The sequence below is a fragment of the Acomys russatus genome, chromosome 14 (genome assembly GCF_903995435.1).
Source record: "Acomys russatus chromosome 14, mAcoRus1.1, whole genome shotgun sequence".
Taxonomy (NCBI): Eukaryota; Metazoa; Chordata; class Mammalia; order Rodentia; family Muridae; genus Acomys; species Acomys russatus.
In genome coordinates, this window is record NC_067150.1 from 46,147,942 (window position 1) to 46,173,802 (window position 25,861).

At 39.2% G+C, this 25,861-nt stretch overlaps 1 protein-coding gene across 1 annotated transcript in view; it reads left to right on the plus strand.

Annotated features, from left to right (window-relative positions):
• Ireb2 (iron responsive element binding protein 2) overlaps nucleotides 1-25,861 on the plus strand; it is a 47,299-nt gene that overhangs the window by 16,808 nt on the left and 4,630 nt on the right. Inside the window, exons 5-18 of the mRNA XM_051156480.1 lie at nucleotides 1,244-1,462; nucleotides 4,737-4,806; nucleotides 5,312-5,495; nucleotides 6,569-6,708; nucleotides 10,104-10,275; nucleotides 11,591-11,688; nucleotides 14,695-14,811; nucleotides 15,909-16,068; nucleotides 16,985-17,120; nucleotides 18,652-18,736; nucleotides 19,305-19,461; nucleotides 19,989-20,113; nucleotides 23,461-23,565; nucleotides 23,661-23,803. Of these exons, the coding sequence (XP_051012437.1) occupies nucleotides 1,244-1,462; nucleotides 4,737-4,806; nucleotides 5,312-5,495; nucleotides 6,569-6,708; nucleotides 10,104-10,275; nucleotides 11,591-11,688; nucleotides 14,695-14,811; nucleotides 15,909-16,068; nucleotides 16,985-17,120; nucleotides 18,652-18,736; nucleotides 19,305-19,461; nucleotides 19,989-20,113; nucleotides 23,461-23,565; nucleotides 23,661-23,803 (1,911 nt within the window). The remainder of the gene's footprint in view (nucleotides 1-1,243; nucleotides 1,463-4,736; nucleotides 4,807-5,311; nucleotides 5,496-6,568; nucleotides 6,709-10,103; nucleotides 10,276-11,590; nucleotides 11,689-14,694; nucleotides 14,812-15,908; nucleotides 16,069-16,984; nucleotides 17,121-18,651; nucleotides 18,737-19,304; nucleotides 19,462-19,988; nucleotides 20,114-23,460; nucleotides 23,566-23,660; nucleotides 23,804-25,861) is intronic.

The window sequence follows — 25,861 nt, forward strand, 5'->3', positions numbered from 1 at the left end:
TGACCACTACATTAAGAAAAACCAGAGGGATTCATGGATTAGTGTAATTTTCTGTACTTCTTCTGAGTCTAAAGCTATTTTCATATTTGTATATTTCTGTTACAGTGTTTGATAAAAGTAACTTATAATTTGCTTTTCAGAATGAGTATCTGAATTAAGTTTGTTCTCTTCCTCCTCCTCCTCCTCCTCCTCCTCCTCCTCCTCCTCCTCCTCTTCTTCCTCCCCCCTTCCCCCCTTGAGCACATGCACGCGCTCTCTTGCTCTTGCCACCCCCTCCCAGGCTGGTGTCAGACCCCTGCCTCCTCTTCCCAGGTGATGGGATCATAGGCGTGCACCGTCATAGGCAGCTGCAGTTTCTTTCTGATTTTTAGTTTGCTTACCTTTTAGAGCAAATCTAAAGATTCATATTTAACTAGTGGTTGAAAATGCTGAGTTTACTAAAGCTTTGTTTTCCTTCCACTGAAAGGGCAGACTAGAGAAGCTGTCTGTCTCTGCCATCAGTCTTCTTTTTATATTCCTTAAAGTAGTGGAATAATATGAAATTTATCCTAACTCATGAGAGATTCAGTACCATGTATTAAAACTGTATGTTCTTATGTGAAAAATATATATTGTACTTGCTCAAAGTTTTTCACAGTGGCATAGAACACATAAAAAATGATTATGCACCAGGCATGGTGGCACTTAACCTTTAATCCCAGCATTGGGGAGGCAGAAACAGGCGATTGCTGTGAGTTCAAGGCCAGCCTATACTACAAAGTGAGTCCAGGACAGCCAGAAATACAAGAGAAACCTTGTCTCAAAAAAACCCAAAGGGGAAAAAAAAGATTATGCTAGGTGTGCCTTTAATCCCAGTACTCAGGAGGCAGAGGCAGGGTGGATCTCTGATCTGCATAGGGAAAGAGGTGTGTGATTATATAAGGTATTTAGGATTATGCTTTTACCAAACGTAAACTGCTTCAGTATCGGGTGGTTGAGAGAGTTGAGACAGTATCTTACTGTGTGGCCAAGGTTAGCCTTGAATTCCTGTCAGCCCTCTTGCCTTCCAGGCACTCGGATCACAGGTGTGTGCCACTATCCTACCTTATTCTTGTTCTCTTTTATAATAGAAAATACACCTAACATCAGGTTAAATGTATATATTCTCTGGACTTCACTTTCAGATAGTGTTGATATGAATTTTTTAAAGCTAAAGTTTCTGTCACTTGTAAATTATTATTTTGTTTCCTTTTTGGAATAATAGTGCAATACAGAATGCACCAAATCCTGGTGGTGGTGACCTACAGAAAGCAGGAAAGCTCTCCCCACTTAGAGTGCAGCCTAAGAAGCTTCCATGCCGAGGCCAGACTACCTGCCGGGGATCTTGTGATTCTGGAGAACTAAGCCGAAACTCAGGAACATTTTCTTCACAGATTGAGAATACGCCCATCCTGTGTCCTTTTCATTTGCAACCAGTGCCTGAGTATGACAATGTTTCTTTCGGTATCTTTAGTGCCATGTTATTTGTCAGTTAAGAGAGTCATGTTTCTCCTGCCTGATTACTATTGCATTACCTTTGCAGCTTCGGTTCTAACTTGCTTTCTGTAGCCAGGCTGTCTTGGAGTGCTAGATAGTCTTCCTGCCTCAGCCTTCCAGGTGTTGTCATTACAAACAGGCACCACCATTCTCAGCTGCTGAAAAGTTGCACAGGTTTGCTCTTTGTTAGTCAGTTATCAACTTTTAAAAAATTAGCAAGCTATAGAGATGGTTTAAAGGTCAGGAGCACTTGTTGCTCTTGCAGAGTAGGGGATTTAATTCCCAGAACCCACAGCAGCTCACAACCATCGGTAACTTCCAGTTCCAGGGAATCAGATACCTCTTCTGACTTCTGCAGGCTCCTGCATACAGGTGGTAGACACAGACATACACACACACTCATGCATACAAATAAAAATAAAATAAAAACATAGAATAAATAATTGCATTTTTTGTTTAAGAAGCATTAAACCATTTCAGGTTAAGTAGCTAAGAACAATATTCACACGTGCATGATGAATGGCAAATGACGTAATAATCTTGTCTGTCTTTGAGTTGGATTTTTCAAGTTCCCTGTATTCTAAAGTCTTCCCTTAGTGTTTCTATAAAGCTCTAGGTTACAGGGATAACCGGTACCCTGCATAAGGATCAGTTATGCTCTCATTCCTTTGCTTTACAGTTCCAACAATTTATTTGTTTTGGTTTTTGCTTTTCAAGACACCTGCCTATTTCCCCAAGGGCTGGGATTACAGGCATGTGCCACTGTGCCCGGCTCAGTTCCAATTTTATGTAATAACTTTTTATGTTATGTTATTTTATTTTTTGGTTTTACGAGACAGGGTCTCTCTTTGTAGCCCTGGCTGTCCTGGACTTGCTTTGTAGACCAGGCTGGCCTCGAACTCACAGGGATCCGCCTGTCTCTGCCTCCCAAGTGCTGGGATAAAAGACATGGGTCACCACCTCTGACTCTAATAACTCCTTATTTTTAATAACCGCTTTCCCTGATTGTTAAGAGTGTGTTGGCTTGAGAGAGTAACACCTTTTGGGGAGGGGGCAGGGGTCGTGTTCCAAGACAGGGTTTCTCTGTGTAGCCTTGGCTTTCCTGGAGTTGCTTTGTAGACCCGCTGGCCTTGAACTCACAGAGATGGAGAGTAACACCTTTTATACATAAAGTAGCATTGCTTCAGAATGACTGATTTAAGAAAATCTTTATTTTATTTCTTATGTAATACCTATTTACCTATATGAGTTTAAATGCCCCATGTACATGCAGGAGCCCTCAGAAGTCAGAAGAAGGTATAAGATTTTTTAGAACTGTAGTTACAGATGGTTTTAAGATGCCAAGTAGGTGCTGGGAACTGAACCTGGGTTCTTTGCAAGGGCAGTATGCTGTCTTTAGTACTGAATCATCCAGCCTTATAAATTACTGATTTCTGTTTTGTTCTGTTCTTCAAAACGAGTTTTCTGTGTAGCCTTGGCTGTCTTGGAGCTCTTCTGAAGATTAGCCTGGAATTCACAGAGAACCGCCTGTCTCTGCCTCCCAAGTGCTGGAATTAAAGACTTGTATCAGCACCCCCTGACCAAATTACTGATTTTTAAGTTACTATCTTTATAACTACAGAATAAAATGTTTACTGTGGTATTTTTATTTCCAAAGATGTAACACGATGTAACTTTTAAAGATAATTTTTAAAAGATTTATTTATTTATGATTATGTATACAGTGCTCTGCCTGCATGCACAACTGGCTTGCAGGCCAGAAGATGGCATCAGATCACATTATAGATGGCAGTGAGCCACCATGTGATTGCTGGGAATTAAACTCAGAACCTCTGGAAGAGCAGTCAGTGCACTTAACCTCTGGGCCATCTCTCCAGCCCTTAAACTCTATTTTGATTCTAAATTTCCAGAATATTATTTTATAGCTTCTACTTGTGTGAAAATTGTGAGTCTTACTGTTTGTAAATACATTGACAAGATGTTAATTATAAAATTTGAAGAAATGGAGGAGTTAGATAGTTCAGAGTTTACATTTGGCCCTGAAGTCACGTTCTGATCTAACACAAAAGATATTTTGTAGCACCAAGTGCTATGGAAAGTGAAATAATAGGAGTAGCTATGGAATACTGTTCCTTAAGGACTGAGTAAAACCTCTGCAATGTCCATGGCTACAAAATTTGCTTAGCCATTAATTATTAAAAGCTTTTTTTTTTTAAGTTAACAGTTAACAATTTTAGAACCCAGATGACATACAAAAATTAACTTTTGTTGATACTCTAGAAAAGTTACCAGCTGCTAGTTGAAGTAAACAACCTAAGCAGTTTGAAGTATTTTTTAAATGCCCATTAGGTTTTAAGAATTCGTCTGCTAAAAAGTGGTGGTGTTTACTGCCTAGAGCTGATTGTTGTTTCACTTCAAATAATTCATGTAAGCTGTATTCACAACCCCAGTAATTTACTCACATATGACACAGGCTTCTCTTCTAGGTGAGTTGAATAAAAGACTTGTGAGAAGAAGATCTTTTTAAGCTGTAGGACGATGTTCATTTGTCAGTAGTGTTACTTTTCATCTACATGTTTTAAGTGGCATAAGGACTAAGGAGTGAGAATGTGCACACTTTCCCCAGTCAGCTTAGTGATCTCACTGGCTTCCCACAGCAGTCTGAGCAGTTTTGAGCACTGACATGGATGCTGCCTTGTTACACTCAATAAAATAATAGTTTTGTAGCTATCTTGCATACTGTGTAAGGTGGAAAGCTTTCTGTTGAGAAAGAAAATAATTCTGGGGGGCAGGGAAACCCTGAGAAAATTTTACAAGGACTTTTAAAAAATGTGTAAGAATGAAGACTTAGACACAAGGCAAATGATTTGGTTGTTGTTGGGTTTTGTAGTTTTTGTTTTTGTTTGGTTTTGGTTTTTTGAGACAGGGTTTCTCTGTATAGCCTTGGCTGTCCTGGACTCACTTTGTAGACCAGGCTGGCCTTGAACTCACAGCGATCTGCCTGCCTCAGCCTCCTGGGTGCTGGGATTAAAGGTGTGCACCACCACGCCCGGCTGTGAGTTTTGTTTTATTGTTTTTGTTTTTTTTTTTTTGGTTGGGGTGGGGGGTTTATTGTTTTTGGGGGGTTTTTTTGTTGTTGTAATTTTTATTTCTGTTTTTGTTTTGGTGATTTTTTTTTTTTTTAATAATGTGTATTTAATACCAGCTTTTCATCGTTTTAGACCTGAGACAGTGTTAAAAAATCAAGAAGTAGAATTTGGCAGAAATCGAGAGAGGCTTCAATTTTTCAAGGTATAAATGATTTGGGGAATTCTTGATTAGCATTTATAAAAGCCCGTTACTGTACAGTTTTTATACTTATACTGTGATTAGCAAAGGCTTTATAAGTCATGGGACTTTCTTGTACCATATTATTGAAAGTTCTCATACTTGGCATATTTAAGCAACAATAATAAAAAATAATGAAAACAATAGCTGTATTGTAAGTGAGCTGTGGCTAATCATGTTCGTTGGCTTTCCTTGATTCTTAGAGCACAGTCCTGGCCTAGAGCTTGGTGTGTAGTTGAGAATGGCCTTGAACTGATCCCTCGGCCTCTGGCTTCCCGAGCTTTGGGATCATAGGTCTGCACTACTATGCCCAGCTTAATTTGGTTTTAATGATCTTCAGAATGCACAGGGTCAATATCTGTGGATTTTTAGTATTTATTGCAAACTTGGGAAGTTTGCTGTCTTGATTATGAATACAAAGGTACACAATGTACTAACACTGTGTCTCTTCAATCCAAACAAACTACAGTGGAGCTCAGGAGCTTTTAAGAATGTGGCAGTCATCCCTCCTGGAACTGGGATGGCCCATCAAGTGAACTTGGAATATTTATCAAGAGTAGTTTTTGAAGAAAAGGACCTGCTCTTCCCAGATAGCGTAGTTGGCACAGACTCTCATGTAACTATGGTGAATGGATTGGGGATTCTTGGGTGGGGTAAGTATATTTTGTTTCTTGTTCGGTTTGGTTTTAGTTTTTGGCTTTTCTTTTTTTTTTTTTTTTTTTTTTTTTTAAATTTTTTTAATCTTTATTTATTTATTTATTATTGTGTATACAGTGCAGGTGTACATGCAGGCCAGAAGAAGGCATCAGATCACATTATAGATGGTTGTGAGCCACCATGTGGTTGCTGGGACTTGAACTCAGGACCTCTGGAGGAGCAGTCAGTGCCCTTAACCTCTGAGCCATCTCTCCAGCCCTAGTTTTTGGCTTTTCAAGATAGGCTTTCTCTGTGTAGCCTTGGCTGTCCTGGACTTGCTTTGTAGACCAGGCTGGCCTCGAACTCACAGAGATCCGCCTGCCTCTCCCTCCCAAGTGCTGGGATTAGAGGTATGAGCCACCATGCTCGGAATATTTGGTTTCTTTTTAAAAAGAAATACCAAAACATCAGAGGATGTAGAGCCTCTTTGTGCTTGTTTTTTCATCATAGCAACAAAGGAACAGACTTAAGAGTTTGTGAATTATATAATAAAGGTGATTTATGAAAAAACAAATTGTACAATGCCCTCACAGCACCACTGCTAGGCAGTTACCACAGTGGGTATTGGTATGGTCTATGGCAGTGTTGATGATGGCTGCCGTGTCATTCTTAGAATCCTTCCTCATCTCCTGCTGTCTTCTCACCAATTTAAGAGTACCCTACTTTGCAATTTTTTAGAGTATTATAACTATTGGATTTTTTTTCCTTCTGTCTTGGATTCAATTTATTCGACTAAGATAGACATAGACTGGGTTGTATTCACATCTAGGTGTTGTTCACTGAACAGTGCATAACATACTCATAAAATGCTGATTAAACTTACTATAAAGGTAAAAATACCGGTTTTCTCGATTACGTAAGTGAAGTCATCCCTTTGAAGAAGGTTTGGGTCCACAGTGAAAGTGTGCTCCTTGTAAGATGCTATGCAAGTCAGGTTCATGAAACATGGGGGGGGGGGGAGGGTTAAACTGTACATGGCTAATTTAAATTGTTTACTGTCCTATGCTGATGCACTTGTCCTTCTCAACAGGAGTTGGAGGCATTGAGACAGAGGCAGTTATGCTTGGCCTGCCAGTTACTCTTACTTTACCAGAGGTGGTTGGATGTGAGCTCACTGGGTCATCCAATGCTTTTGTTACGTCCATAGATATTGTCCTTGGCATTACAAAGGTAAGCTCAAATTATAGTTGTTCCATGACTTACTTATTAAACATCTTCTTTCCCTCCACACACACCCCTGCAGAGTTTCTCTGTGTAGCCTTGGCTATCCTGCACTCATTTTGTAACCAGGCTAGCCTTGAACTCACGAAGATCTGCCTGCTTCTGCTTCCCAAGTGCTGGGATTAAAGGCGTGCACCACCACTGCCCAGCCTTATTGAACATCTTTATTTAAGTGGAGCAGAGCAGCCCCACAGGAGCTCAGACTTGGGATTTATGCCTCCATCCTTATTTCTCACATTTTAGCTATGTCACAAAGGTCTCATAGTAATTATAACAAATGTAGTATATAGTATATACTTGTAAGTACAAAAAAGGTCATTGTATACTTGTTACCTGTCAACACTTTAATTAAATAACCTAATTACAAGAGTATGAGATAGTTACCAATCGAGAAGAAATTACATGCAGCCTAATCATTTATCAAAGGAGCACAGAGCTGAATACTGAGTGGTAGACCAAGGCTTCTGATGACCCAAGTGTCCATGCCTTTAACAGTTATACATCATTGCCTCAATAAATAATTTGTTGGTCACATTGTTTTGTTTTTTTTTTTTTTTTTTTAAAGGGTGGCACATGCCTTTAATCCGAGCACTCAGAAGTCAGAGGCAGGCAGATCTCTTAAGTTTGAGGGCATCCTGGTCTATAGAGTGAGTTCTAGGACAGCCAGGGCTACACAGAGAAACCCTGCCTTAAAAAACAAACAAAAGAAAAGAATATTACATTTATGCTAGAGGTGATGGCACATGCTTTTAATCTCAGCACATGGAAGGAGGTAGGTCTCTCTGAATTAGAGGCTGGTCTGCTCTGTATAGCAAAATCCAGAACAGTTAGGACTACGTAGAGAGACCCTTTCTCATAAAACACAGACAACAACAAAATGTCATATTTAGCATATTCAATGAAGAAGCCAGGTGTGGTGCAAATGCTATCATCCCAGGACTCAGGAGAAGCTGAGACAGGAGGATCATGAGATAAGAGGCCCGCCTCCAAAAAAGGAATGTTTTATGTGCATGTGTGTTTCTATGTCCATGTTCAAGCATGTGCAGGTGCTGGGGGAGGGCACACAATACCCACAGCTGTTCTTCTTTTGAGGCAGAATCTCTCACTGGCCTATCTCTGGGTCTAAACCTCTCCAAGTAGGCTGTGCTATCTGGTTTCCCAGTGCTGGCATCACAGCACATGCTGCAGTGCTTGTTGGGTGTCGAGCTGAAGCCCTTATGCTCACTAGAAGCAGCTTTACTACTTTACCAACTGTGCTGTTTCTCCTGCCCCTGCCTTCAGTGTTGGTTTTTGGTTTTTCTTCCTATTTTCTTGTTTGATTGATTGAGACAGGGTTTCTCTGTGTGGCCTTGGCTGTCTTGAACTTGCTTTGTAGACCAGGCTGGCCTTGAACTCACAGAGATCCACCTGCTTCTGCCTCCCAAGTGCTGCGATTACAGGCGTGCGCCACCACACTTGGCTAGTATCCTCAGTTTTAAAAAGAAAACAAAGTTAAAATGAGAAGTATACAATTTACTCCTACTTACATACTTACTTTGTGTATGTGTGGGTGCATGTGGAGGCCGTGAAGACAACTTTTGGAAGTTGGTTTTCTCCTACCGTGTGGGTCCCAGGGACCAAACTCACCAGGTTTCATAGCAAGCACCCTAACACCCTGAGCCATCTGACCCTCCTCCTCAAATGTAAAACAAAACAAAAACCCTCTTTCAAAACCATAACTAGATTATGCTTTAAAACCTAGCAGCAGTAGAAATGTGAGAGTGTCAGACTTGTCCACTATCAGCTTTAACAGTACTTAGACGTCATATGAAGCTTTCTTGGAACTTGTGGGGAAAAAATTGCTGCATATGCTTAATACAGTGAATAATAAGTTGTACATTGCAATCTTAATTTTTCTGTTTTCCACTAACTTTAAGTTCTGTATAAATATTGTTTGCACTTGAAACGTTTCACACATAATTCCAGCTTTTCATCAGTTTTGGTTAAATTATTAGTGTGGTTACTGTGGAAATGCTACACACGGTCAAACAACAGGGCCGCCTCCTTAGTTATCATAGTGATTCTTTTTCCCTAGCTGGAAAACACTTGACATCTTAGTAAAATGATTATTTCAGTGCTTGCTGACAAAGATCACAGAGTTAAGTTGAAAAATGCACGATTTACTCCTAAAGGAAGAGAAGTGTACTACTCTGATTTTTAAAAAATTGTTCTTCAGACATCTAAGCACACAAGGGCTGGAGAGGTGGCTCTTCCAGAAGTTCTGAGTTGAATTCCCAGCAGCCACATGGTGGTTCATAACCATCTATTAGATCTGGTGCCCTCTTCTGGCCTACAGGCAGAACATTGTATACATAATAAATAAATCTTTAAAAACAAACAAAAAAAAACCCAAACTACACACACTACTTTCAGATCCTTCTGGCTGTTTTTGCTTAACAGTATTACTGTTTGTGTGGCTGACAGCTTATTGAGAGAGAATCTTCATCTATTATGTGTATTTATTGGATATATTATTTCTCTGTTGAGGTCCTGTTCTTTTTATGGTCTTTATAGGATTAACCATGTTATTTTCCCAAATACATATTGTGGCACTTCATTAATTTGATGAAGGTAGCACTTGCCCTAATCTATTTTTCTTTTCAAAAATTTTATTTTTTTTATAATAATATAATCTGTGTGTGCTTTTGTGTTCATGAATATGGTCCCCATACTGGTCAGGAAAAGGTGTTGAGTCCTCTGGAGTTGGAGCTAAAAGGCCATTGTGTATAGCAGCATATACTTTTAAGTTCACTGTATAGTTTCTCTTATGAGTAGATTATTATTTCATAAACTACAGAATGCCAGCAATGGTTACAACACCATTATTTTATGGGCTGTTAAGAAAATGGGCTGCCAGCTTTGTGGGCACTCCGAATCTTAAGATATTCTCTGATTTCAGAGACATTAATGTAAAGAATGTTTTCCTGAGCATTCAAGAGTTTGTTTTGTTGTTTTGGGGATAGAGTGTCACCATGTACCTAGCTTTGGCTATTGTAGAGATCCATCTGCCTCTGCCTCCCAAGTTTTGGGATCAAAGGTGTTAGCCACCACGCCCAGCTCCTCTTCTCTCTCTCTCTCTCTCTCTTTTTTCCCCCCCTTTTTCTTTTTTTCCCTTCCTCCTCCTCCATACAACAGACCACTCTTCTAATTACTATTTTTCTTAAAATACCAGTAAAACTGGAATGAGTTTGTTTCATATAATAAAAGACCTTATCATTAGTATTGGTTAAATTTTTAACTTTATATAGGAATTTATTCTAATTTTATTTTTGCTGACATTGTGTTATTTTGCATATCCCTAAAAGCACCTCAGGCAAGTAGGAGTGGCTGGAAAGTTTGTTGAGTTTTTTGGAAGTGGAGTTTCACAATTATCTATTGTTGATCGAACTACGATAGCAAACATGTGTCCAGAATATGGTGCTATCCTCAGCTTTTTCCCTGTTGACAATGTGACACTACGACATTTAGAAAATACAGGTAAGAGGACATAAAATGATTGTATTTCTATTGTAGCTGCTTGATAGTACTTTATAATAAACTACTATTTTATATATGCTATTGGATATTTATGAAGCTGTCGTATTTTGAAACAGTGACTCTCCAATCTTAATAGATGTCCCTAAAAGAATCCTCAAATCCTAGGCTCTTGTGATCCCACAACGAGGAACCCTCCCACCTGTACTTAAGAGAGGAGCAGCTGGACAAGAGTCTTCTGCATGACTAGCAGTGCAGGGTTCCAGGGTCAAGGTCTTTGTGTAGCTTGGTTACTAGGCTCTTCGATCACTCTGATCATTATAGAAGCCGCCTTCAAAATGATTCTTGGTATTTCATAAAACCACTGTTAGTAAATCTTCTTTTTTCTCTTATGAAAAAATCATTGTTGAGCTATGCATCTAATTAAAGATATATATAATGTTCTTTAGTTTGCAGGCATATTATTATGAGTGAGAAATCAAACTGCAGATAGTAGATGATATGATGTTCTTAAAAAGATGTGTTTTCTGTAAAAGCAAAACATTTTCATCTGGATTTGATAGTAGATCATTCAAGGCAAAACAGTACTTTTTTTGAGAAGCTGGCACCCGTGTTCTTAGGTGTGTCTTTCCTTATGGGAACTTCTCTATTAACCCATGTCTGTGTTAAATTGTCTTTATTGAACCCCAGCTTTGTTTCACCTCATTAGTTACATATTAGTCTGATTTAAGATACTGATGGGGGCTTTTTGTTTGTTTGGGGGTTTTTTGTTGTTGTTTTGTTTTGTCTTGTTTTTTTCTGTATAGCAGACAAGCCTAAAATTTAGTGGCTTACAAAAGACTGGTAGGGCTGTTTTAGCTCTGGTAGAGCGCTTGTCTTACACCACAAGGTCCTGGCCAATCACACCCAGCAATAATCCTTTATTGCCTTGTGCTTTCGGTGGGTCAATCATTTAAGTCAGGGCACAGCAGGAAGAGCTTGTTACTGCTTTGTGTCCAGGGCCTCAGCTGCACAAGTCACAAGCTAGTGTCTGGAATCATGAAGATATTTTCACGTGATTGTCAGCTGTGGGTTCAGGGAGGGTTGTCAGCAGCACATCCATTCATACATGCCAGTGTGTTGTGTCGGTGTGGTTTCCTGGTGTAGTCTTTACTCCAGTAAGTGGTGGCCTGTCAAGGGTGAGTGCAGCAAAAGACAAGCCGAAGTAAACATGTGAGTGAGTGCTGCTTAGCTCTTGCTTGCCACTGCGGTTCATACTCTGTCTTTAAGATCTCACAAGTCTTTAGTGCATTGCACTTTTGCTCTTCCTCTCTTTTAGGTTTTGACAAAACCAAACTTGAGTCAATGGAAAAATACCTTAAAGCTGTGAAATTGTTTCGAAGTGATGAGAATTCTTCAGAACCTGAATATTCTCAGGTATATGCAAGTAACTCACCTTAGGAGTAATTATGCTTGACCACTTAGGTTTGAATCCTAGTTCTAAGTGTTTACTAGCTAGGTGATTTTGGGCAGCATACCCCCATAGAGTTCTTACATTAAATGCAAATATATAGAGCCGTTCCAGCCATGGAGTAAGTGCTTAATGAATGGCAACAGCTAATAAGAAACGCCATTTGTGACATAATGAGTGATAGCTGTTAATAAGAAATTTCATTTGTGATGCATTATTTTGATTTTATAATAACATTTACATAGATTCTGGTGGTAGTAAATGTTGCAACATTTTGTGAAATATACCATTTTGATTTATATTTGATTATGGAAGGAGGCCCACAGGGGCCAGAAGAGGACATCAGATCCCCTGGAGCTAGAGTTGAGCGAGTGCTGGCAACAGAGCTTGGATCCTATAAAAGAGCAGCATATCCCCTTAACCACCGAGGCATCTCTCCCCAGCTCTCAGTCTAGCTTTACTCTAAATTCGCTTCCTGGTTCAGGATAAGCATCGTAATATTCCTACAGCTCCACGATTGCAGTTTTTATGATGTCTTCATTTAGTTTATGACTGTTGTGCACTATTCTACTGTGACATGGTCTTAAATGTGAAAGATTATCTGTTGGGTATTTTTGATGCCATAAATAGAATTCACATTCAGGAGAGTTACTTTTGATAAAATTATTTTGATAAAATTATTTTCTAGAGCACTATATCAAGGATTGATTTGCTGTTTGTCACTCCCCACCCCCCACCCCAGGGTTCTTTTTTTTTTTTTTTTTTAACCCAGCTTTGGTTTTCTTACATTCTTATCTCACATAGTCTGCTATTGAATATTTACATGTCTGTATTTTCCCTGACTAGGACAGAGTAATTGCCTTGAAGACTGGAACTCTGTTTTGATATTATATCCTAGTTTGTAGAACTGAGACAGAGAAAGATGTGGGAAAGAGAGAAGCAACAAAATCTGAAAGTGTGTGTTTGAAAGTTTGTTTATTTGTAGTACGGTCTCTAATTTGAAGCTGTGCTGCTACCTCGGTCTCTTGAATGTTGGGGTTATAGGTATAAGCCACCAGAGCCGGGCTCTTTTTTTTTTAGAACAGTTTTGAAAGCCAGAATAAAAGACTAAGAAATCAAATTTGCAAGATTCTGGAAAAATCTGTTAACTTACCATCTTCTTTTCCCTTTGATTTCTGTTTAATTTAGTGAATTGTTCATAGTTTTGGGGGGAAATGGCTAGTAGATTGCTTACTTTAAAAAAAAAACCTTGCCAGTATCTGAGGCTGTAGCTCAGTTGGTAGAGTACTTACTTACCCTGCATGAAGCCCTGGGTTCAGTTTGCAGGCTTGGTCACCCACACCTGCAAAGAGGCCCATCTTCAATTCTACATAGTAAGTTTAAGGTCAGCCATACGTTAAACAAATACAAAACACCCTAGCTGTGCCAAGGACAGGCTCACACGTGGAATCCCAGGACTCTGGAAGCTGTAGCAGGGGGATTGTAAATTCAAAGCCAGTTTGGCTGCACTGTTCAAGATCAACCTGGGCTACATAGGGTACCCATGTTTTAAAGCAAAAACTCCTCCACTTTAAACTCTGACAATAGTTGGAAATAAAGCTAAAAATACATCAAGATGTTGATTTAAAAAGAAACTAATTAGGGATGGGGGAAGTGGGAGGGAGGGGACTATGATTGGGATGTAAAGTAAATAAATTAATTAACGATTAGGTATGATCAAGATACATTGTATGAACTTCGGAAGAACAAATAAAATATTTTTAAGAAAATAAAAAGAAAGAAAGAAACTTCTTGGGGCCGTAGAGATGATTTAATGGATAAAAGCATTTGCTGTTCTCACAGAGGACCCCATTGGGTTCCCAGCACCTATATGATATCTCTTAACCATCTGTAACTGCAGTTCCAGGAGATCTGACACCCTCTTCTGGCACAGGTACCAGACACACATGGTACACAGACACAATGCAGGCAACTAATCATACATATAAAAGAAAACTAAATTTTTAAAAATGTATTCCTTCAGGGTTTACTTAGGTCAAAGACTAGGATCAGCTGACTCCATTAAATACAGTAGGATCTGCCAGAATATTGTTGGCTATTAAAGAATCATGAGACTGTAATGAAGAAGTATCAGATTTACTATACCAACCACATAAAATACACAAAGGAAATGATAAATATTTAGAGAAATAAATACCTGATTGGAAACTGAGATTTTAACAAAACTAATGACTTTTTAACCAAGAAATAAAAGCCTGCTCATAGGAACCTAACTAGTGAGATCCTCTGGAACTAAAAAGAGAAGGAAAACTTTCTCTGCTATGTTCCCTGCATGGACTCTGTTGACCAGGCATCACGTGTGAGGTGACTGGGGAGAAATGTTTGCTAACCATTAACTTTGTGATCTCAGAATAAGGCATGGATGGAATTAGAACTCAGAGGCACGCCTTTAAAATCCCAGCACTCGGGAGGCCGAGGCAGGCACAATGCTGTGAGTTGGAGGCCAGCCTGGTCTACAAAGTGAGTCTAGGACAGCCAAGGCTACACAGAGAAACCCTGTCTAAAACAACACAAAAAAGAACTCAGAGGCAGGGAGTTGATGATTAGGAGAGCTTCTCCTTTATCACTGCGCAGGCATCTGTTGACAGTGGTTGCGGGTTTTTTCTTGTTGTTTTGGACAACCTTATTTAGCCCCGCTTGGCTTAGCATATGGGCCTGTGGAGTACCTGGATTACCAACAGTGCACCATCAAGTCTAATGCATGCACGCTGGGCAAGTCCTCTAGCAACTGAGCTACATCCCCAGTCCCTTTGATGGTATTTATATTTTTAGAGAAAAAACATGAGGAACCATGATTTTTATAAGTTGTGTAAAATAAATGTGTTCATTCTGCTTTAAAAAGTAATGTTTGTATTTGTATCTATACTTAGAAATTCTGATCTCCTCTCTTCCTCCACTCCGTGTTTTCCTAGGTGATACAGATTAATCTGAATTCAATAGTTGCATCTGTCAGTGGTCCAAAAAGGCCTCAGGATAGAGTTGCTGTAACAGATATGAAAAGTGATTTTCAGGCTTGCTTAAATGAAAAGGTAAATTATTTTATTGTTACTTTTATGCTGTGTGCTAAAATAATAAATAGTAAAGTGCCAACAGAGCTTGGTATTGAGTCATGAATTCAGTCTACTTATTTTCTTCTTTTTCCCCCATTATGGCATATGCCAGCAGCCTTGTGAGGGTCAGAGTTTGAATTAACTTAAAATAATCAAAAGTTAATAAAGTTAAGGCTTCTTAGTCACAGTGGTCTCCTTTCAAGCATGTGCCACAGACAGCATCTACATCACTGAAGTGCACGCTGTTGAGCAGAGCAGAGCCACCACAGGCTCCCCTGACTTACACTAGGGAGAAGTCAACAAAGACGGAATAACCTTAGCTTTGGGGGCTTCTTTTCTTTTTTCTGTTTGTTTGTTTCCTCTTTTTTTTTTTTGGTCTTGAAAGTTACGGCCTTTTGTCACATGCTATTAGAAAAGGCCAAAGTTGGCTTTGTCTCCCAAACCTTTTTTTTTTTTAATGGTCTCTGATGAGCTGCAATATACTTCATGGTAAATCTTTTTTGTTGTTGTTGGTTTTTTTGTTTTTTGTTTTTTTGTTTTGGTTTTGGTTTTTGGGTTTTTTGTTTGTTTGTTTGTTTGTTTTCTGAGACAGGGTTTCTCTGTAGCCTTGGCTGTCCTAGACTCCCTTTATAGACCAGTTAGCCTAGGCTGGCCTCAAACTCACAGTGATTCTCCTGCCTCTGCCTCCTGAAGAGCGTGTACCACCACGCCCAGCCTAATGGTAAATCTTGTTCCTCTCTTCTACACTCACCCAGAGTCTCTGGAGCAGATCTTTAGACCAGGAAGAGTTTCTGCCATGTCTTGAGAATTCCTGCAAGTAGGAATGGATGGGAAATGTCCGAGTTAGGACTGGATTCTGGGTGGTTGCTGTAATCACTTAATGCTGAAAGTGTTGCTTATGACACCACTAGACTCCTCTTGTAACTATTCAGATCATGCTTAAGATAAACTGCACTTCTGAATGGTGTAGACCTTAAGTGTCACAGTAGAACTTTGACTGCTAAATGATCAGATGTCCAAGTTGTGTTTCCTGTCAGTCTCTACAAAGTCTGTACTGTTGTCATACAAATTCATAGGTTGGATTTAAAGGCTTCCAAGTTGCAGCAGAAAAACAAAGTGATACCGTCTCTATTCATTATGATGGAAGTGAGTATAAGCTGTGCCATGGGTCCGTGGTCATTGCTGCAGTTATCAGTTGTACCAATAATTGCAATCCGTCTGTCATGCTTGCTGCAGGTAGGTTGGTATTTATGACCACATTTTCTCTCGTGGAAACTACCATTTGCTTCCCTATTATATTCATTTCTCTTCCTGAGATAATATATCCTTGTTTGTATTTCATATTGAGGACACTGATTTTTTGTTTTGTTTTGTTTTGTTTTTCAAGACAGGGTTTCTCTGTGTGATAGCCCCTGCCTGTCCTGGACTTGTTTTGTAGACCAGGCTGGCCCCTAACTCACAGAAATCCACCTGTGTGTGCCTCCTGAGTGCTGGGATTAAAGGCCCCAGTGACATTGAAATTTGTAGCTAAGTTGTTTGGAACTTTTAATTTGGTTTATAGTATTTTTATTATATAGAAGGTAATAAATCTTTTTTTAAAAACTAGTTTGCATAGTTATTGATTTTAAGTTGTATCTGTCTCTTTAGTGAGTTTAGAAATAATGCTAATCAGCAGGTATTGCTTGGGGTTTTTCCCACCAGCTTGCTATCACAGTATACTTGGTTCCACTTAGGCAAGTGAAGGATTATTGACAAATAGTGTCTGTATATGCAATGACAGTTCTTGGTTTCTATAAAACTGTATAATCAGTGTTAAATTCCTCTTTGTTTACTAGGATGATGGCATTAATGATTCAGTCAGTAGCAGTTATATATGACTTTTGTTTTTTTCTGTTGGTGTGATGCCATGGTGTCAGGCTAGCTCCTAATAATTTGCAGCATGATGGATGCTTTATCTACTAAAAATTTCAGTCTGTCTTCAGCGAACTGATTCAGTAAAGTAAAATGCACAGAGTAATGATAGTAAGTTAATGAGTTTGAGCTTTTTGCTACAAATTGCAGTCTAAGATATTAACATACCCCTTTCTTGCTTTTTATTTTAATGTGAAGGATGCAAGGGTATTTTGTCATAGTCATTTGTTGATTTTTACAGGTCTTCTGGCTAAGAAGGCTGTTGAAACTGGTCTACGAGTTAAACCTTATATAAGAACAAGTTTATCTCCAGGCAGTGGGATGGTTACACATTACCTCAGTTCAAGTGGAGTGTTACCCTATCTTAGCAAACTAGGGTAAGTCACATTTATTATTATTTATACCTAGAGTGGTATTCAGCAGGTGTTTATTTGGTAGGAAACAGAGAAGATAAAAAGGGAAAATACTTGTTGTAAGAGTGGACAGCCCCTCAGAGTACCTGTACAGGACACACCAAGACACACAAAGCAGATTTTTTTTTCCTACCCAGAAAAGGGGGGTGGAGGCTGCAAAGGCAAACAGCAAGAGGTGGTTTTTTGCAGGAGTGGGCTTTTAAGGAGAAAAGAGGGGGCTCTGTGTTAGTATGAATTGATAAATCTTGTTTGGGCATGTTAGCCAAATAATGAATTTTCATTGTTGGACCTTGGCATTTAGTCTCAGGAATGAGTTGCGTCAGTGGCCAAAAAAGGGACTAAAGTCTTTAGGAATCTAATCTAGTGGTTTTTAGCCAGGGGGAGAAGGAAAGTGAAAGGCAAAACCTGCGTTTGCCATGGACGGGCCTGCTAACGCCCTTCCCTTTTGTTCCTTTGCCATCGTCACATAGTCTTGTACCTACTGTGCAGATACTCGTTGGGAATGTTTGATGAGCAAGCTGCTTGGAAGTCAGGTACATGGTCTGCAGCTTCACAACGTGGGAAACCAAGTCACAGGGAGAAGTACCCAATTCTTACAGGTCACATTCAGTTCAGAAAATAACAAAACAAGTTGTATTGATTCAGTTGAACACATCTTTTAGTCCCAGTACTCAGGAGGCAGAAGCAGGCAGATCCCTGTGAGTTTGAGGCCAGCCTGGTCCATAGGATGAGTTCTAGGACAGCGAGGACTGCGAGGGAACCCTGTGGGGTGGGGGAGTGAGCAGGTTGTCGTAATTCAGGTTTTGCAAAAGTATTGGGTCCACAATATGCTCGTTAATTTAACTGTAAAGCTTAAGAGACATTCAGCTTTTATGATTCTTTCATAGCTTAAAAAAATTGATGACAGCCTAATTTTTGGAAAATAATATTCTTATATAAATTATCAGTCCTTTTGAAAGTCTCATAAATTTTAGAAATTTCATTTTGCTTTTAGAACAGCAGCCAAAGTAATTTAGAGGATTATTTGTAATCTTATGTTGGAATTGCTGTCACAGATTCTTCTTAGATGTAAGTGCTTAAGTGTTGAATACTTTGCTCCTGCTGGAGTGCCTCCTTACCTTTTGGGACCTTTGATAGATTGTTGTAGTGAGGTCTTCCTGGTGCTTTATAGTCTTAAATACACCTTTTGAGTGGAAGCACACCATGATTTTAAGTGGTTCTATTACAGTGGTGATATAGCAGAGGAGCTTTCTGGTGTTGTGTGATAGATAGTTTTGATCTAGTACAGATGCTGTAGATATGATTTCCATTCAATACAAAGAACATGCTAACAGCAAGACTTTAATGTTTAAAATGTTGAGATTAGTGTGTTCTTACGCTGCAAATAGTTTTTGAGTAATCTCACTGTAGTAATGGAAATGAAGAGATAAGACTTGTTCTCCTCTCTTTACAAATATGATACGCTATCCAGTCATGTTTCACTTCTTAAATGCAGATTTGAAATAGTTGGCTACGGCTGTTCAACATGTGTGGGAAATACAGCTCCTTCATCAGAAGCAGTTTTGAATGCAGTAAAACAGGTAAACATCTAAGTGCTGTTTTTCCCCCTTAGTGCTTTGAGATGAGGTTGCTCTGTGTAGTTCTGGCTGTCCTGGACTCACTTTGTAGACCAGGCTGGCCTCGAACTCACAGAGATCTACTTGCCTCTGCCTCCCAAGTGCTGGGATTGCAGGCATGCACCATGACAGGATGTAAGTGCATTTTTATTGTTGTTTGTTTTTTTAATAATACTTTTTTATCTGCTTACGCACCAACGTTAAAAAAGAGGTGCTGGTAAAAATAACTAAGGCACATGGAGAAGGAGCTTCTTTTGACAGTTGCCCCAACTTGTTTTAACTCTATCTTGTTAGTAAATTACAGAAAGTGTACATTAGTGTGTACATTGATGTTTAACTTCGAATTCTTACTAATACAAAGAATTACTTCTACATTTTAAAAATAATTATACGATTTACAGTTCTGTTCTTAAAACTTAGTGATGTTTTTTGTTTGACTGGCTCTCCGAACTATATTATGTAAGTTAAATTTTGTAATTGTGGAAGAATATATAAGCTCTTGACTCAAATATATTTGTTTTCCCCTCCTTAGGGTGATTTGGTTACGTGTGGAGTTTTATCTGGAAACAAAAACTTTGAAGGCCGTCTTTGCGATTGTGTTCGTGCCAATTACCTTGCCTCTCCACCCTTAGTGGTGGCTTATGCCATAGCAGGCACAGTAAACATAGATTTCCTGACAGAGCCTTTAGGTATGTTTTCCTATATAGTATCTGTCTGTTTGTATGTATACTTGTGCACACTTTCTCCCAGAATTTGTTAAGACCAGATTCTTGATATGAAAGAAAACATGCAATGCTTATTCTTTTCTTTTCTTTTTGGTTTTTGGTGGGTTTTTTTTGTTTGTTTGTTTGTTTGTTTTTTAGTTTTTTGAGGCAGGGTCCCTCTGTGTTACCCCTGGCTGTCCTGCACTCACTTTGTAGACCAGGCTGGCCTCGAACTCACAGCGATCTGCCGGCCTCTGCCTCCCGAGTGCTGGGATTGAAGGCATGCGCCACCATGCCCAGCACTTTGCCATCCATTCTTCTGTAATTAAGGTTGCTGTGAAAAACATAAAAGATGGGTGTAATTGGTTCTCACTACTTAAATCTGAAGCACACCCTGTTGTGTTAAATCAGCTACTTGATTTTTGTGCCTTGTTTTTGAAAACGAGGACTGCTTTGAGGAGGTGGTGGTGTTTTGGTATGTGTACTGAGTACCATGTTAAAACCTTGAGCAGGGACTGACTCCACGGGCAAAGAGATTTACCTGCATGACGTTTGGCCTACTCGAGAAGAAGTTCTTCGGGTGGAAGAAGAGCATGTGATATTGCCAATGTTTAAAGCACTAAAGGAAAAGGTAGAGGTAAGAGCCTTGTGGGGGGGTTGTTTGTTGTTAGGTTGTTTTGTTTTGTTTTGTTTGTCTTTTCTCTTACAGCTTTACATGTGGACAATATAACATAATCTTTCTATCTGATGAATTTCTCAAGTAGGCTGAATGTCATGCCTTTGGCATATATCTTATTTTGAAATCTAGATTCCAGATAAGAGAAAAAATATATACAAACCTTGTATTTCAGAGTATTTCGTGTGCCATGGTGTTTTGCTTGCATGTATGTCTTCGTGAAGGTTTCAGATCCCCTGGAACTGGAGTTACAGTTGTGAGCTGCCATGTGGGTGCTGGGAATTGAACCTGGGTCCTCTGGAAGAGTAGCCAGTGTTCTTAACCACTGAGCCATCTCTCCAGCCCCCACCCCCATGTCTGGCCTATTAACATAATGATCTCCAGCTCCATTTTCTTAAAATGTCGGTTTGTTTGTCTCTCTGTCTGTCTCTCTCTCTCTCTCTCTCTCTCACTCTCTCTCTCTCTCACACACACACACACACACAGAGACACACACACACAAGTTTAGGTTTTACATGTGTGGTATTTATTTTTATTTTTACTCTCCTTATCATCTCTTATCTACCCCACCCTCCATATGATCTTCTTTCTATTGTATTTGAATCTAGATTCTAGATCTAAGAGAGAACATCTGATATTTATGCTTCTGAGCCTGCCTTATTTCATTTAACATGATAATCATCAGTCCATCCATTTTTCCACAAATAGCAATATTTTACAATTCCTAAACAAAGCCAGTTGTGGTGGTGCATACCTGTAATCCCAATGCTTGGGAGACAGAGGCAGGTGGAGTTCGAGGCCAGCCTGATCTACAATGGGAGACCAGGACAGCCCAGGTTACACAAAGAAGTACTGTCTAGAAAAACCAAACAAACAAACAAAAAATGCCTGAATAAAAACACTACTGTTACAGAAAATATGTCTTATTCCTCTGTTGATACACATCCAGGCTGGTTTAATAAATTGGCTACTGTTGTTTCAGTAAGCATGGATATGCAAATATCTCTTGAGAATTCATAATTTTTAATGCTTTTTATATCAGGAATAGTCAATTATGAAGAGAAGCACCTAGAATATTCTAATTGATTTTTAGTTACTTCCTGAAATGTTAGTCATTCACATTCAAATAGCTCTAAAATCAAAGTAAGTAAGAGCAAACAGTGAGCACTTGGCCACTGTTTTATCTGGTCATTGCCTTACCTCTCTAGTACAGGGAGTAGGGTCATTTTAACACTTGGATTTTTAGCAGGAGGGTTGTTTTGTGTGTGTGTGTGATGTGTGTTTGATGTGTGTGTGGGGGGGTGGGGGTGGATTGAGACAGGGTTTCCCTGTGTAGCTTTGGCTGTCCTGGACTCAACTTTGTATACTGGGCTGCCTCCCCAGTGCTGAGATCAAAGGCATACACCACCACACTCAGCTTTTGTTTTTGGTTTTTGAGACTTGCCTTTGTACACAAACAAGCAGATAAATTTATGCAGACTTTGATGTTCAACCTGGCATATAAACTTGAGCATTCAGAAAATGCCTTACTGTGTGGCAACTACTCTTCATTGAACAAAGGAAAGACTTCTCTTGCAGAGAGTTAGTGAACTGTAGAAAAAATAATTAGAAGCCAGCTATGCAGATTTTTGTAATCCCAGCACCCAGGAAACGGAAACAGGAGAATAATGACAAGTTCAAGGCTAGCTTGGGCTATATCATGAGTGACTTCCAGGTCAACCTGAGCTAAACTATGAGATTCTGTCTCAATTTATTATTTTTTTAAGACTTATTTATTTTGTATACAGTGCTCTGCCTGCATGTATGCCTACATGCCAAAAGAGAACACCAGATCTCATTATAGATGGTTATGAGCCACCATGTGGGTGCTGGAATTTAAACCCAGGATCTCTGGAAGAGCAACCTCTGAGCCATCTAAGCTGGATGTAGTGATACAGACCTCTTTCCTTCCCTCCCCCCCCCCCTTCTTTCTTTCTTTTTGGTTTTTTGATACAGGGTTTCTCTGTGTAGGCCTGGCTGTCCTGGACTCGGCTTTGTAGACCAGGCTCGCCTCGAACTCACAGAGATTCACCTGCCTCTGCCTCCTGAGTACTGGGATTAAAGGCTTGCACCACCACGCCCAGTATGATACAGACTTTTAATCACAGCATTGGACAAACCAGGGACAGGTGAGTTTGAAGTCATCCTGGTCTAATAGCGAGTTAGTTACAGGCCGGCCAAGACTACATAGCAAGACTCTATCTCCAAAAAAGAAAGAAAATATTATGCTAAATGTATATAGAGAAAGGGAAATTAGGATGAGAAGAATTAGTTTTGTAATTTTGGGGGGAACGTGTTGAAGGGGATTTTGTTTTGTTTTTTAAGACAGCCATTTTGTAGGTTAGGCCAGTATTAAATTTAGTAACTTGTCTTAACTTCCTGAATGTTGGAATATGCCACTGTGTCCTGCTCACATCGCTGTTCTACACAAGATGGTTGAAAAGGTGACATTATTTAGTTTTACTTTGTATATGTATGAGTATTTGCCTTCATGCATGTCTGTGCACCACATGTATGCCTGGTGCTTGCAAAGGCCAGAAGGATGGGGCCCCAAACTCCTAGAACTGAAGATACAGACGGTTATGGGCCACCATTGGGGTACTTGGAATTGAACCTAGGTCCTCTGGAAGAGCAGCCTTTAACCTCTGAGTCCTCTTTCCAGCCACTCAGCCTACTCTTTTGAAAGGGGAGAATTGGATAAGGAAGGGTAGAATCTGAAAGTTCAAGTCTAATAGTCAAAGGTGCTGGTGAAATGGACCATTGAGGTAGCAGTAGAGATTGATAAGAGATGAGGTTTGTTTGTTTGTTTGTTTGTTTGTTTGTTTTTAAAATGCCATTTAAAGGCAAGACTAACAGGTGGTAATATGGGGCAAATATGTTGAAGAGATAAAGCATGTTTCTTCACGATATTTCTAAAGATTGATGGCATACTTTACATACTAAATTTTTTTGCTGTGTTCGTGTGTGTGTACATGCATACACATAAATGTCTTAATGAGTTCTTTAGTTTGGGGAGTGATGGAGTGGCTCTTTGAAGTCTTTATATTTGTTCACATTGAAATTTAATTCTCAGAATTGCTCCTGAAATTTTGGTAGGTTGAAATTTTTAAAGCAAATCTATTTATTCTGTACAAAAATGTCATTTTTCAAGTGGATAAGGCTTCTTTACCTTTCAATCTTACCTAAGTATCATTTATTACTATGGATACTTTTAAAGTCTCTTTTTCTGAGTTGTTATTTTGGTTCATTTATCAAAGTCATATTTGCAGATGGGAAATAAACGTTGGAATTCCTTAGAAGCACCAGACTCAGTACTGTTTCCCTGGGATGTCAAGTCTACTTACATCAGATGCCCTTCATTTTTTGATAAACTTGTAAGTACTGGCTTACTGTTTGATCTTTTAAAGATTGTTACAATGTTTAAAACGAGAGTTCAGTGTTTTGATTTTTTTTTTTTTTTTTTTTAAAGACCAAAGAGCCAGCTGTATTACAGCCTATTGAAAATGCCCATGTCCTCTTGTATTTGGGAGACTCTGTCACTACGGATCATATATCACCTGCTGGAAGTATTGCTAGGAGTAGTGCTGCTGCTAAGTATTTGACAAACAGAGGGTATGTATGTGCTCATGGTTCCAGAGTGCTGCTTTGCCTTCTTTCTCTTTTATTAAGAAACTTTTCTTTTAGACATATTCCTATATCCAGTAAATGCATGCTAACATAGGGATCTCAGTGTGCACACATTTGTCTTCAGCAAGAACTAATGTCACCCGTTGACCCTCTTTCCTTATAATGTTAGACATTTGAAGTCACTATTTTTAATTGAGCCCTTATTCAAACAAATAAATAAAGCCATTATAATCTAAAGGAATAACTGGTTAGACACAATAATGAATCTTAGTTTTGACACACCAAATGGAGCCTGACCGTTTGGCTCTAGCCAGCTTCCCATCATTAAAATGTAGCAGATACGTGCTTCCTGGGGTTGAAAGGGTTTATCAGTGAGACGAGGATTGATGCGTAGCAATACCTAAGAAGGCTGACAGAATCAAATTGGATAACCTAATTATATAACAGGTAAATTTTTAAAAAGATGTCTTACTTTTGTGTGTGTGTGTGTGTGCACGTGCGCTCGTGCACGTGCTTGTGTGCACACCGTGTATGTACTGCCCATGGAGGCAGGAAGAGGATATTGAACCCTTGGAGCTGAAGTTGTGAGCTGTTTGACATAGGCTTTATAAACTGAACTCAGGCCCCCTGCAAGAACAACACACAATTTTAAATACTAAGTGAAAGAGATAGAAGTTTAGAACTAGAAAGGTATTTTTTCATTTCTATAAGTAATAATGTGGAGTTGCTCTCACTAAAGAACTGTTTTGGTATCAGGAAATTTATTTGCATTGTTGATTAGCTTTTAGACATTATTGCTTGAGCAATTCAAGCAACAAGTTTTTTCATTGAAATACTTTAGAAAAATTGGAGCTATGAAGCTTGATTTGGCAGAATCATACAATAGCTCTTTGTTTGTTTGTTTTTGTTTTGTTTTGTTTTTCAAGACAGGGTCTCTCTGTGTAGCCTTGGCTGTCTTGGACTCACTTTGTAGACCAGGCTGGCCTTTGAACTCACAGTCATCTGCCTGACTCTGCATCCCGAGTGCTGAGATTAATGGCATGCGCCACCATGCCTGGCTCTTTTATTACAAACTTTTCTCCTGATATTTTTTACTGCATTTTTATTTAGTATGTATGTGTGTGTACTCTGGAAATCCATGCTCTACCCATCAGGCTTGTTGTCAGGCTTAGCAGCAAGTGCCTTCACCTCCTGAGCTGTCTTGCTGGCATATCTCCTAATATTTTTTGGCTATGATTTTCATTCCTGTTATAATGGCAATGTCTCTTCCACTGAGAAAAATCAGTTACTACTTCTTTTAAATATATAGTTTTGTACTTGTCTTTAATCAAGTAGTTCTCAGCACTTCAGAATTTTCTGAAAATATGGACACCTAGAATCTATAGTAGTGATTCTCATCCTTTGATGGTCTAAACAACCCTTTTACAGGGATCGCATATTAGATATTTCCATTACGATTTACAACAATAGTAAAATTAGCAACAAAATGATTTTATGGTTGAGGGTCACCACAACATAAGGAATTGTATTAAAGGGTCACAGCATTAGGGGGGTTGAGAACCACTGCTCTATACCTTTTTTTTTTTTTTTTTTCTTTTTTTAAGATATATTTATTTGCCAGGCGGTGGTTGTGCATGCCTTTAATCCCAGCACTTGGGAGGCAGAGGCAGGTGGATCCCTGTGAGTTCAAGGCCAGCCTGGTCTACAATGCAAGTCCAGGACAGCCAAGGCTACACAGAGAAACCTTGTCTCAAAAAACAAAACAAAACAACAACAACAAAAATATATATATAATTTATTATATATACAATATTCTACCTGCATGTACACCTGCACGCCAGAAGAGGACACCAGATCTCATTACAGATGGCTGTGAGCCACCATGTGGTTGCTGGGAAATGAACTCAGGACCTTTTGGAAGAGCAGCCAGTGCTCTTAACCATCTCTCCAGCCCCCTGGACTATACCATTCTATCCTGTAGTAAAAGGTTTTTTAAAGTGTACATATTAGAGTATTGATGCTTTTGTATTTAAAAAAAAAAAA